Genomic DNA, 14,503 nt, shown 5'->3' with positions numbered 1-14,503 from the left:
TGGACAGACAACCATAAAAATGAATTAAACTGTTGTTGTTGTTGTGGTAGTGTTTAACACCATTTTTCAGCACACGATAGGCTATACATGGCGGCCAGTATTAATGGTGAAGGAAGAACCCGGGAAAACCCCAGAACGAACCACCGACCCATGAGAAGCTACTGGCAAGCTTTCTCACATACCCACATTAGCCGAATCCGAGATTCGAATTGAATTAAACTGATCAGTATGTTTTGCTTTTTGTTTAAATATGCATTAAAAGTCTTTTTAATTCTAATTGCAGGTTGATTCTCAGGACAATGGCTGAGTGACTGGTTTAAAGTTATCATTCACATCTCCTCTGTCAGCTGTAGATCAGTCAAATTAGGAAGACCATTGATAGAGCAACCAGTCTAAATTCCTGTTGTGCTTCATCTCTTTAGTGGACACTCTTTACAGTGAAACCTATCAAAAATTTATTTGAAGAAAAAAACAATGTTTTTAAATTGGGAAAAAAAATCTTATATTCTCAATACTTTGCTTCCATTATAAATTTTATTAAGATTTGTTTATAAATGGTATCAACTTATTTTTCTTAAATGATTGTTGTGGCTGGTCTCATTTTTATAAATCACCTTCAATTGTAAACTTACCATCTATATTTGCTTATAAGACAAGCCCAACTACAAACTGCACAGACCTAGATCTGCCACTGCATAATGCGCTAGCAGATCTGGGTGTGCAGTTTGTTTGGAGTAATCAGTAGAACAAACAGCATTGACCCTGATCTGCAAGTGCATTATGCTACTGCAGATCAGGATCTTTGTTGTTTGCAGTTTGATTTGTCTTATAATCGAGTAAATATGGTAATGAACTTAAATGTTATGAAGTTTCCATTTTTCAGGCAGTAGCTTGATGCTAAATAAAGCCTCTATGAATTGCTACATTAAAACAGTACGGATGGAATTTTTAAATAATAGCCACATGATCATTTTATCAGTATGTACTCAACTGAAAAGTGGAAGCTAGATTTAAAAAGGATTTCAAAAGTGTGGTGAGTTTTAATTTAATAATTAGATAGAAGTACAGTATAGGTTACATTTGACTTCTTACAAATTCAGAAAGTGTAAAAATCTTGTAATAATGATTATATATGTAAATCTTGTACCATAGACCTAAAATTGATATTTGGTATTTGTCATTCATTAATGCAGTCATATCTCGTTAGCATTAATGAATTGATATTCAGTTAAATTTAGTAAAATACATGCACTTGCATGTATAGAACCATAATGCTTCCTCTCAAGTATTTTTGTTTAATTTTGTTACCAAAAAACTCTGATATGTGAGTATTATGTCTTAATTTTCACATTTTGGTTGTTAATTTTATCAATTTTGAGAAAGATTTATATTTACTTTATTCCAAGTGTAACTAAAACTAACTGAACTAGTATATTCAAATATTGATGTAAAATATATTTGTATTTTTACTTACATATTAAACATCTGTCATTATTGTCTATAAATGTATATTCAATTGAATACACTTATTTTTTAAAAATGTTTTACACAGTTCAGGTGTATAAATACACCCACCTACATTCATATTTATCAAGATTTACATTTGTTGGTTGTTAAATATACTCTTTTGTTAGCTAAGTAAAACATGTAGTTTCAAAAATGTCTTTTACATTTTCTAAAGAATATTTGAATCATTATGTACCCATGTTTGTGTCACAGAATATTAGAATTATTATTTACCCATTTTTGTTTCACAAAATGGTAGAATTATTATTTATCCATTGTTGTGTCATTAAATAGTAGAATTATTATGTACCCATTTATTTTTCCAAAATAGTAGAATTAATATGTATCCATTTTTGTGTCACAAAAAAGTAGAATTTTTATGTACCATTTTTGTGTTGCAAAATAGTAGAATTATTATGTACCCATTTTTTGTGTCACAGAATAGTAGAATTATTATGTACCCATTTTTGTATCATAAAATAGTAGAATTATTTGGTACCCATTTTTGTTTAACATCATAGTAGAATTATGTACCCATTTTTGTGTCACAAAATAGTAGAATTATTATGTATCCATTTTTGTGTCACAAAAACTATGATTTAGTCTTGCACTATATGTCCTCAGGCCAAAACTTAAATATGCAGAGAAACTGCATTTTACCCATTCCATTTGCTGGCAGACATGCTGAGAGCATTTAGAATGTGCTTTTAAATGTACCCAGGTATTATTGTGTGTGTGTGTAAATCCTGTCTTGAAAGACCACTGTCATATGAGACCTTCTGTTTTGAGAGATTTGATTCTTACTGGACAGATTTAATGATTATATAGTGTTATGACCTATTATGAGTTACCACCTTTTCTTAGCTCTACTGGTCATGATGGTCATTTGTCCATTATCTGTCTGTCCATTAGAACAGGTTTGCTATTACTACTCAGTCTAAACTACTTGGAGTTGCTACTCCTACTAAACCATTTGGAGGATTTCAATGAAACTTTACACACACACATTCATCATATGGTCTGTTTGGTCTTAAATAAAAATGGTACCACTTGGACATCCATTATGGCAGCCATAGTGGTCTTCTTAAAGTTCTGGTTATCACTACTCCTCCTGAATGCATGGTCATATCAACATGGGGTTATCACTGAAAAACTTTTGATGTCCACTTGGTCCTAAATAAAAATGGTGCTTGTCTGATATCCAATATGGCCACCATCTTGAAAATCTTAACACTATGTGACAAAAACTAATATTGCCATGGGGTTTTCACCAGAGGACTTGTGATGTCTGGTTGGTCCTAAATGAAAATGGTGCTGCTTCCACATCCACTGTAGCCACCTCAGTGGCCATTTTGAAAATGTTATTTTCACTGCTACTCTAGAATGGATAGTCATATCAACATAGGGTTTTTACTAAACAACTTCCCTTGATGTCTAGTAAGTCATCATAGAAAATCTTGATACTCAGAAATCCAATATGACTATGTTGGCCATCTTGAAAAATCATTATTTTGCTTTTACCAAAAGGTTTCTTATGATATCTAGTTGGTCCTAAATGGAAATGGTGCAAATCTGGTAATCATGTCAAATATCTTAGAAAAAATGTTGTTCTGTTCCAACTTGTATCTCATCTGAATATAGTCTTCTCTGCAATTTACAGTTTGCATATCGCCCTCACCATAGTACTGAAACTGCCTTTCTGAGAGTAGTTAAGGATCTTCCCTCCACTTTGGCATAGTGGAAAGCTTATAGTTTCACCATCCTTGACTTATTTGCAGCATTTGACACAATAGACCATGATATATTACTTGACCATCTCCAACATGTATTTAACATTTGTGATACAGCCTTATTATGGTTGAGATCATACTTATTCAAAAGGACACAAATTATGTCTTTAAATGGCAAACATTCTAGCCCAACTCATCTATGTTATGGTGTTCCACAGAGTTCTCTTCTTGGACCCATTCTTTTCATTCTATAAACTCAGCCTTTCTCAAGTTTTAAAATTAGTCACTAGATTTTCATTGAACAAATTAGGGTGGACCATTTATTCAGTCAGCAATTGAAATAATATTGATATTTGACTTTGAATTCAAATTTTATTTATAAAATTTGATAGCTTGTAAAAGTAGCAAAATATTAATAAAATAGATGTCTGGGAAACAAATTATTGAATTGTATACATTAGAATGGAGGACAGTAGCAAAATTCCAAACATTTTAACAAATTTGACAACCAGTAATCTACTGATAAAATCATTAAAAGAATATGATATGATGTAACTGAAATAGGATTATAAACAAATTTTAAAATGCATTGAACAGCTGTTTAAATGGTATAAAAATGTTATAGAATGTAAGAAGATGTCAGAAAGTTTCAGCCAATAAATGTTTATTGTAAATCAGGATAGACAACAACAACAAAAACCCAACTAATTTGGCTGTTTAATTAATATTTTGATGCATCATCAAATTTTATGTGCAACTTGTCAAAATGTAAAACATAATTGTTATGCTGTTTCTGACTGATGTAAATATAGAGGATTTTTACAATTTAATAGTTTTTTGACAAGATATCATGAATTTGCTGTTTGTTGAAAGGTACCAATTTTTAGCTCTACTTGTCATACACCAAAAGAACTTATTTCTATTTCTCTGAGATGGCTGGTCATGTCGATATTTGTCATTCAGGAGAGAGTTTCTTATGGTGTCTAATTGGTCTTAAATAGAAATGGTGCCAATCTAATACCCAATATCCCACCATTCCAACCAAATCTTGCTAACATCACTTCTCCAGAATGGATAGACTTATCAACATGGAGTTTACACCATTAACAAATTTTTTATGTCGCTTTACTCCTAAATTATGTCATCTTGGTTCCCAATGAAAATGGTGCCAGTCTGACATTTGAAATGTCCACCATGTCAGCTAATTTGAAAATCTTGCAATTCTGAAGAACATTGGACATGGTTTGAACACAGAAAATATTCTTAGTTTGATGTCCAAGAAATTCTTTTTGACCTGTTGAGTGTCAGTTCCTTTGAAAGGCTGTTGTTTTTGGTATTATTGCCTACTTTGTCCTGAAGCTGAATGCATCGTAAGACTGAATTTTACGACTGCAGAGTGACTTTTACAGGTGTTAATTTGATCATCTATTATAGATAATAATAATGAGGACTTTGTATAGCGCCTAATCTTTAGAAGCTCTAAGCGCTTTACAACATTAGACAACACCTATAAGATAAAAAACATATAATGATATGATTACAAATACAAACACCATGAAATTAGAAAACATTAAAAAACATGCTGAAAATATTTAAGGTAGGAAACATTGTTAGGTCTTTAAGTTTGTTCTTGCAGTCGAAATAAGTGAGTTTTGAGAGCCCTCTTGAATGTGATCACTGTGTCTAAGTTCAGTGCGCAATTCATTCCATGTTGCTGGGCCCTGGTATGCAAAAGAACGCTGTCCATATGACTTTGTTTTCATACTTCGAATAATGAGTATACGATTGTCAGAAGAGGAGCGTAAGTATCTTGCTGGTGTGTACACATGGGTGAGGTCGGATAGGTATGTTGGACTAGAGTCTGACAGTGAAACATAGCACAGAGAACAAATTTTGTGTTTGATTCTGGATAGAATGGATAGCCAGTGTAGGGTACATAGCAGCGGGGAGGTGTGCTCTGATCGATGCAAGTACTTAACAAATCTTTGTTTGTCATTGTTGTTTGAAAGAGTTTTTTCCCTTTTGACTTACAGCTGAATGCTGAATACAACCACTTTTGCACTTTTTAGTGGATTGCTGTGAAACTTTGTACATATTACATTCTTCATCAGAAGATATGCATATTGACCAATCATTGTACTCACACTATCTTCTTTTGACAACAGGCTTATCTCTATTATGGGGTAGAGGTTGGATGCAGGGAATTTATGGGGATATTTATGTAAATTGCTTTGAGACCTTTAAAAAATAGATGTATGCATAATGCGAATTGACAATCAAATAAAACTGACACTGCGGAACAGAATTTGTTTAAATTTGACAGAAAAGAAAGCATTCTGGCATATAGACCTTTTAGATTTATACAGCTGTCAATCTGCCATCAGGTATAGCTCCCCATTCCTGGCATTTGTTTGGTTCAGCTTTGAAGTTTTAAGTTTTTAAGATTTTTAAGAGAAGTATTTATTGCTATGTTGGCACTATCAGTCACCAAAGACCATACATACATTCAGATAGCAGTTCAGTTCAACAAATACATAGTTTGGAAATTGAAAACTTCTAGACTTGTCCAATGTTGTTTGCCAGTTTTTGCCTTGTTAGTTACTGCCAGCTGAGTTTACAAGTGATGTGTTTCCAAGGTAGCTGCAAAAATGTTCTATTTAACATCAAATAAAATATTTATTAGCTTGTAACAAAGAATAATTATGAGAAAGTGGAACATTATTAAAAAATAAATTAATAGTTACTGGATAATGAGTGAAGAGTCGAGAGGTCAATGAGAGGAAGACCTGCAATGAAAATTCCGAAGTGCGGCTCCTTTCTTATACACCCATTTACCAAAAGATGACTATTTTTCTTGAGCAAAATTTGCCAGCTACTTGGGAAATTCTAATGTCTTGTATTTCTTGTGGCTGATGGCTTATTCATATGTGCTTTCTCAAATTATTGTGAGAGAAATTTGACACATTTACCTCTTTTAGTTTTATAAGATTATATCGATGATAGTTATGTTATTGTTGGTTAGAACTTCATGATATGTCTTTCAGACATTTGGATTTATTTTTGTGTATTATCTCATAAATAGTTTAGGGTATTGATTGATTCATTTCATATTTATACAATCCAAAAATTTACTTTTTCATATTGTTTGCTCAAAATATATATTGATATATTTTATAATATAGATGTTTGTATTTTGTACCATTAATATTATTTACTGTAACATTTCATATTTCTTTTAACTGATCAGTCTTATTTTTTTAAAAACTGTATGGACTTGAAAAAATATGAACTCTTCATTGTAGTTGAACTTAAGGTGTAATCTGATAGTGGTCATCTAAGTGATTGACCACTGCATTTGTTTTCCAGTGCAAGCCAATGGCAAGACATAGGGGTCACTTTAACAACAATGACCACAGCATTGCCCTGACACAGCTTTAATGTTTCCAAAAGTATTTAGAAAAACATGTATAGTTAACCACATTTTCTCCAAGCAAAAAGGGTTTTCTTAAGACAAGTGGTTTCTCTTGAGAGGTTATCACATACATATAACACAGCTGATCTGTACAAAAAGAATCTGGCCTGGAAATGATAAGCTCTGGAGTCTGAATTTCAGCTTGATATTCTGTTTTGACCAATCGTAAATGATGTTACATTTGAAAAATCATTTTTGATTAGATGATATTTGAATGTTGATATCAAACCTCTGATTAAAAGTTTTTTAATCTCCAGGTCTAGTCTCAAATGACGTGTGGTCTTATAAAAAAATCTGCCTTACAATTTATGTTTTGTACTGTCAACAAATTATGATATTTTAGCATCATTTAATGTTTGTGAATATGATCAATTTAGGGACTTTTAAGGACTTTAAATTTTGGGAACTTTTAGGGACTTTAAAATTGTTTAAGTAAATGATACTTCATGAAATCTCTTTAGCAAAAAAATTATAGCGAAGACAGATTTGCTCAAATCCTGATTTATCATAACGTACTGAGTAGTATGTGGGATTCTTTTTCAAAATTCTTTTACATTTTGAATGAAAGATTTTGTCTTTTGTACAGTAAAAACTTTCTTATCCAAACTCACTGGAGTATATATGGGATAATTCTAGATATTGGGCAATAATTCTAGATATCCAGGGGAAATACAAGTCTTTAATGTCCAGATAACAAATGGTAATTCTGCCAGATAATTTGTTGTCCAGATAACTGTTACATTCATGAATGTAATCTTATTTCTAGGGACATTCCATTAGGCAAATGATTGTAAAGTCCATATATCTACTGTTTCAATGTTCACTGTTTTAATAGGGGTTTATTATTTTTGCCATGTGATATTTTGCTCATTGCTGAGTGCAGCCAACATAAAGTTTGCATTGTATATGTAAACATATTTCTTCAAGTCCATCTCTAAACTTTTTATTGTCTTGTTTTAATTAATGTACTTAGTAAGCTGCAGCGCCAAGATTACTTACCACAGCTTACCAAATATTGTGTCCTAAGTGTTAAATTTATGGTTAGTGGCACTCAAAGGGTTTATGTGTTCAGGTCCAATATATCCACACTCTTGCCTGTGGTTTTTTTTTAAATCTGGTACATTTTGTATGTGTCAGCATCCATAAGGAAATGTCTTTTGTGCCTTGTCACAGTTCTTCAGTTCCGGTATTTTTTGTGTTTTTGTTCATTGGTCTGTTCATCCATCCGTCAATGAGTATTTATACCCATAGTAGACAAGAGGCCTTTTGCTATTACATAGTCTCCAGTTCCAGTGGTTTTTACATTTTTGTCCATTCATCTATCATTCACAAGTTTGTGTCTGGAGTAAAGCTTCAGAACCATTCACTGCAATTAATGTACAGTGTCTAGTAATCTAAATTGTCCAATTCAGTAACATATTAATGGGGCAAGGAGCCAACCTCCATCTTGTTTCCATTACAAGGATATGATAATTGATGGGACTACATCATGACAAAGAAATAAAGTGTTTTTTAGTGACACCAATAAGTTTCATTGCAATATTTGCCATTAATCAACCAATTAATTTTACATTTACCATTAATCAACCAATTAGTTTTACATATACCACCTGGGTTAATGAAGCAGACTTAAAAGAACATTCTCTCTTTATCCCCAGGTATGTAATATTTGAGGATTGAACTGAATATTTTTATTTTTGGAACATAATTCTCCAAACAATGAAAGATTTTTTAACCCAGTTTGGTATACATGTCAAGCAAGTTGCATGGAAGTTCATTTTGATACTCAGAATTTTCCACATTCAGTATTTTTCTTTTCCCAGGAAGCAGCCTTAGCACTAGTAATGCATAATTTAGCAGCACTGGATCATATGTTGCTAGCATAAGTAAAATAAAATTGAGAATGAGGGACCATACATTGCTTTCAGTCGAAGTCTGTACAAAGAGAATATGTTGCCTCTATATGACTCTTGTTTGATAAGAAATTCCATAACTCATCTGACCAAAAGGCCAAAAATTGCCTGTTGCTTGGTCCTGCATTGCGTGAGCATTGTTTGGCATGCCTTGACCGTCATCTATCACAAATCACTTTTTTTCTGCTTCTTTTCTAAACAAATTAGACTAATGTCATCATAATTTTAGAAAGAATATTCTGGAATAAACACTATTCCAGTTTGTACAAATGATGCTGATTTTCCATCAAATATAACAGCCATTACTAAAAACAGAAAACTAGTTCTACAGTTTTCTTCTTCTTCAGAAATGAGTGATTAAATGTTGAATCATCTTAAAATAGAATAACTCTTATATAACTTAAGATGCCTTAAATGACTGGTCAGCTTAACTAAATTTCACATGAAACATTTTTGCATAATATTTACAAGTTTGCACGAAAATTCCTAACTTTATATGACCGAAAGCATTATACTTATCCAGATTTCTTGGCCAGCTGCCATGGTATTTGGCATTTTGATAGATATTGGCCAGGTGAGTGATCTCAGACCCATTTGGGCCTCTTGTTTAAAAATTGTATGCAGGTTATCTTGTGAAATCCAATTGGTTGTGAGGCTTTATTTTTCCACAAGTATGCACTATTCAGAATTTTTTTATATTAACATGTACGCAGACACTATAAAGGAATAGAATGTTGGTTTGAGATTGAGAAACTTTATTTTGCTTCGGAGATTATATGTCTTTTCATATATATATATATATATATACACACACCCACTCTGAGATTGTTTTGGATGTTGTATATATTTTAGTTTATAATTTTTATATTTTCTTTCAGCGGAGATTGTAAATATATACGGGTTGTTCCAGTAAAATTTACCTGGGATCCATTGAAGGCACTTTTAATGTGGGATATTCCCCATTAGATGCAATTTAGAATTTTCTTATCATTTTAATATGAACTCTGTAAAACCAAAGTACCTGTCACAACTTCACTATTGCAATTTACAATAGGCCTGTATATGTGCCTGTGTATATGGGGGGGGGGGGTAAGCAAAAACTGCACACAGATACCTGTTATCAAGAATTACATTTAATCTGTATCAGATCAATTACAAATTCACATTAAAAAAATGAGTATTACATCAATCAACAACTAAATTCAAGCTAAAGCAATATGAAAACATGTCAAGAGGCCTATATTTATAAAAGTTTATCTCAAATTCTAGTCTTCACACAGACAGGGAATATAACATGTCTACAACAGGGGTCTCGTAATAATTGCCTACACAGACAGGGAATATAACATGTCTACAACAGGGGTCTCATAATAATTGCCTACACAGACAGGGAATATAACATGTCGACAACAGGGGTCTCATAGTAATTGCCTACACAGGACAGATGTATCTTCTAACACAGAACAATAATGGTCCATACAGGATAACATTATACAAGCCAAAACAAGGTTAAATATGTAAACCCACACAGGGAACAATAACATGGCTACACAGGACTTGATTATGCCCGCCCACACAGGATAGACTTCTGCATCCACACATGTAACAGGACTAGAATATGTCTGCCCACACAGGATAGACTTCTGCATCCACACATGTAACAAAAGTGTTTCTGCACAGGACTGAATGAAACCTCTTATTTGCTTGTCCAGTTCAAAATGGTTCAGTGCAACAGCTAGACTGTCCAGGATTACCCAAGCAACATTCTGGTACCCTGATAACCATTGAAGCTAGCAAGCCACTGACAAATAAACCATTTAGTTTAACTAGGTGCAAACTCATTCGTAACGATCCCTACACTACTTCATAACATTAATATAAATAATATGTGAAGCATTCATTACAATTACATAGTAATCATTTCTCTACTGACAAATATGTACAATAACAATCTGACATCACGGTACAATAACAATCTGACATCACAGTACAATAACAATCTGACATCACAAACAAATGACTTCAACTCACTATAGATATTAGTGATACATTAAAAAATATCTCGCAATCCATATAACAGGTATGAAATATTTAACATGATTCATGTTATACAATCACATGTGTAATGATACCTCTTCAACACCAAAACTGTTGTAGTGAAGGACTTCAAATTTTTTTATATTAATGTATTAAAATTGCAAGAAATAAAAATACAATAAATGTCATGGTATACTCACAGATCATTGTTCATCTCTTCAAAATTCAAAAATTGATAAATGCCTATACTCCTTCTATCTGCAACAAGAATGGCTAGTTGTACAAGTCAGCTTATTATATTGTTTATGTAACTCATGCAGTGCACCTAGAGTATATTAACAAGAATAACTATTTGCAGGGCATTTTCGATACTGCGTATATTAAGCAAGGTATCAATACAAAAGTGCATTCGTCTGTCAGCTACTCTGTTTGATAAACATTAGGCAGATATAAGTATTAACAATTATGAACTTCACTATTAACTTGTATTTTAAACAGAACCCTGGCATATATTTTTTTAAACTGCCTTCCTTAGGTACCATCAGTGTTTAAATGGAAAAACCCTAATTTTATAGTAACTCTTCTCTTGTCTTCAACAGGGCTTCGATTGATTGGGAGGTATTTGCCACTGTTGATCATACCAGGGTAATATTTTCACCAAATCATACCAGACCTTAAACGCAATAATATTTTATCCAAATCATACCAGACCTTAAGGGTAATAATATTTTCTCCAAATCATACTAGACCTTAAAGGTAATAATATATTCTCCACATCATACCAAACCTTATGGGACCTGGATCATGACTACAGGGATAATACATTTTCTCCTATGTCACTTTTTGGACTTTTGCTGAAATACAAAATCAAAAATACTTCTGCAAGTCAGTTATCAAAACATGGTCGGCACTTAATTAGGTTTTCAGAGAAACACTTGTTGACATAGTTGTTGTGGTAGATTGACACATTTTACGTTTAAATACATGTTGCATTTATGATGATTACACTTAAGAGGAACTAAAAGATAGAATTAAAACACAAATTTCACTTAATAAATATTATTTAATTGGCATTCAGATATTAATGTACAGCATACACTAGGCGTAAGTGACATTTTCATTGATCAAAATTTCGTTGAATATCTTTAATTACAGTATACTGAGAATGTTGTTTGGAAAGAAAATGTAACCAATTATGTGACTTCTAATTAAAAGTTGATAATTTCAAATTGTTGATTAAAATTTCCAGGTCCTATCTACTGTTTTTGACCATAAAACAAGCGACATATCAACATTTCAGTTACCAATTTTGATCGCGATTTTCTTCAAGTTCAAGAAATAGGGATGAAATATTTTTTGTATTTTCTGGTTTAGAAAATGGGATCTACACCTGACCATGCATTATAAGCAGGTTTGTGAGTAGGGCTGTGAACGGGTACTTGGGTACCTGGGTACCCGACCGTATTGAAAAACCCGGGTATTGAAACATAAACGCGGGTACCCGTAAAAAAAAATCGCCACACTCGCCAACCACTTCAAACAGGTGTGACAGCTATAGCTTTAATTAGAAACCAGATCCCTGCTTAATATAAATAAACAATACATCAGAATGTCTGTTTGGATTAATAAAATTCATTGGCATTGTGCAACAGGACAAACCGTTATCCCCGAGGCATTATATACCAAGGTTAAAACATAGCATTGTTCTACAGGTAATAAACCTCTTTGTAGACAATAACTATTGATTGTGGGTGCTAAATGATCGGTACATTGCGTGCTCTTTTAATGAAATCCAGATGGATACCTTTGATTTCCGAACACACATGTCAAGAAATCCCACAATTTATATTATGAACAATTATCACCTAGACACCTTGAAATCTTCGTACACACACACACACACACACACACACACAAAGACGGTTTTAACGCATTACTCTTGACATGTGGTAAAGCTGCTTTACACGCATGCATGGGTAATTCAAATCTGCGGTCAAAAGCCGATGAATAAACGTGGTCTGTTCTAACAAGGACTTATACTTTAAAAAAAGGTGAGTGTTCTAAAGGATTTAACGCGGCTGATCACAGTGATCATTAAAAGTTGGATTATACCTACCATCTGTGTACAAAGGTCATTCTAAATAAATTTATTAATTAATGGCGTGCGGTCAGATCATTCGCAGCTACATTGGTGCGGACGCATCAGACCGAGTAGTGCATTACACGGTTAGCCTCTATCGCCATATAAAATATTAAAGAAATGGGGATAACAATTAGTTGGTCTACGGTTGTACATGTCATTCATGTGCTAACGGGTACCCGGGTACCCGTTAAATTTCGCAACGGGTACCCGGGTTGGTTTTTCGTGATTTTTTACAGCCCTATTTGTGAGTTATCATGGCGCGAATTATTGAGGGAGTGGTGTGTGTGTGTGTGTGTGTGTGTGTGTCACACACAACCAGGACATCAAACCAGTAGATTTGCAAATTTTGAACTAGATGTGATTGAAAATAAAATTTGAATATTTTGCTAGAATATGTATTCCCATCATGCTAAAAAAAAAAGCAAGTTTTGAACATGAATCAGATTCTAATGAAAAAATGTTTCGATAATAATGAATGAATATCAGTCAATGTATTGCAAATGAAATGAAACAGTTGTATATCTCATAGTTCAATGAAAAGATTTAATTCTTTTAAAATCCAGATGCATTTATAACTTTCTTCTCAAAAAATCACTGACTGGAGACCGCTTATGACATTCATTATCATTATTAAGTTTTACATTTAATAAGCTGTCAATAGTTTTTGGGTCCGGATTTCTCATTTTTCACTTTGTATTTGTCAAAGAATGGAGAATGTACTCTCAATATCAGCATTAAAAGTGGACTTTTGATGTATTCCTGAGTCTTGTGTTTCTTATCCTGTGTTTTACACCATTGGAAGATGGTGCATTTCTGCATTTTGAAAGAATCGAACATTTTTTTGTCAGTTTCTTATTTTAACAACTTGTATCTGCCAAAGGCAGATACATTTTTATTCTAGGATTTGAAAGCCATTGAGAACCAAGTATTTTATAAGCATTATGATGCTATAACACTACAACACTTAAACCAAAAACAATGTAGAATAACTTGTGGTGTAGCTATCAATTTGCTGAAACTATACCAACAAATCCTTTTCATTGATCTAAAGAATACAAGATTTTGAAATTATTAGTTTGCTTAAAAGAACAACACTTCTTTTCAATTCACTATAGCCAAGTATAACTTTCAGTTTGTCGAAACAAATAGTATCCAAGCTCTGCGCATAACATCATTGAATGAAGCTCAACTTCCTAATAATTTAGAAAGAACTTCCTAAATACTAGAATTAATAACCCTCTTTATATAATTATATAACCTCATATATAGATGTGATATTATTCAACACCAAAAAACAACGATATAAATTGGAATAAATTACGATATTTTAATCATGTTCACGTGATGTTGGTTTTCAATCCCTACATAAGTTCATAGCACTTCGACAACATAACTAAAGACTTAAATATGCCACGTACATGTTTTCTATCGCGTCCGTGTGATAGAGATTTCGATCCGTTTTGGGATGCTAAGGTGTTTCAAAAGTATGAAACGACTTGAAACATACACCAGAAAATTATACAACTTTACTAAATCATAATTGTAACTAACAAAAGAATAACTTTCTCTTGATAATTATGCATCATAAATGTGCACTCTAAGGAGAAATTGCTAGAGAGAGATTTAGGACTAACACAGAAAACTTCCATCCCTATATCAAGTGCTAAGGCACTTTCAGGTAAAAACTTAAAGCACAAAACAA

The 14,503-nt window shown here is 32.8% G+C and overlaps 1 protein-coding gene across 1 annotated transcript in view; it reads left to right on the top strand.

Moving 5' to 3' along the window:
- Nucleotides 1-13,557, top strand: part of LOC149800920 (tyrosine-protein kinase JAK2-like) — a 171,770-nt gene extending 158,213 nt beyond the window's left edge. Inside the window, exon 24 of the mRNA XM_089956754.1 lies at nt 284-13,557. Within this exon, the coding sequence (XP_089812880.1) occupies nt 284-311 (28 nt within the window). The 3' untranslated portion in view covers nt 312-13,557. The remainder of the gene's footprint in view (nt 1-283) is intronic.
- Nucleotides 13,558-14,503: the final 946 nt, after the last annotated feature.

Source organism: Sinohyriopsis cumingii, chromosome 4, assembly GCF_028554795.1.
Source record: "Sinohyriopsis cumingii isolate HCF-2022 chromosome 4, ASM2855479v2, whole genome shotgun sequence".
Lineage (NCBI taxonomy): Eukaryota > Metazoa > Mollusca > Bivalvia > Unionida > Unionidae > Sinohyriopsis > Sinohyriopsis cumingii.
Note: the sequence above shows the minus strand (reverse complement) of the source record. Positions and strands in the feature narration are given on the sequence as shown.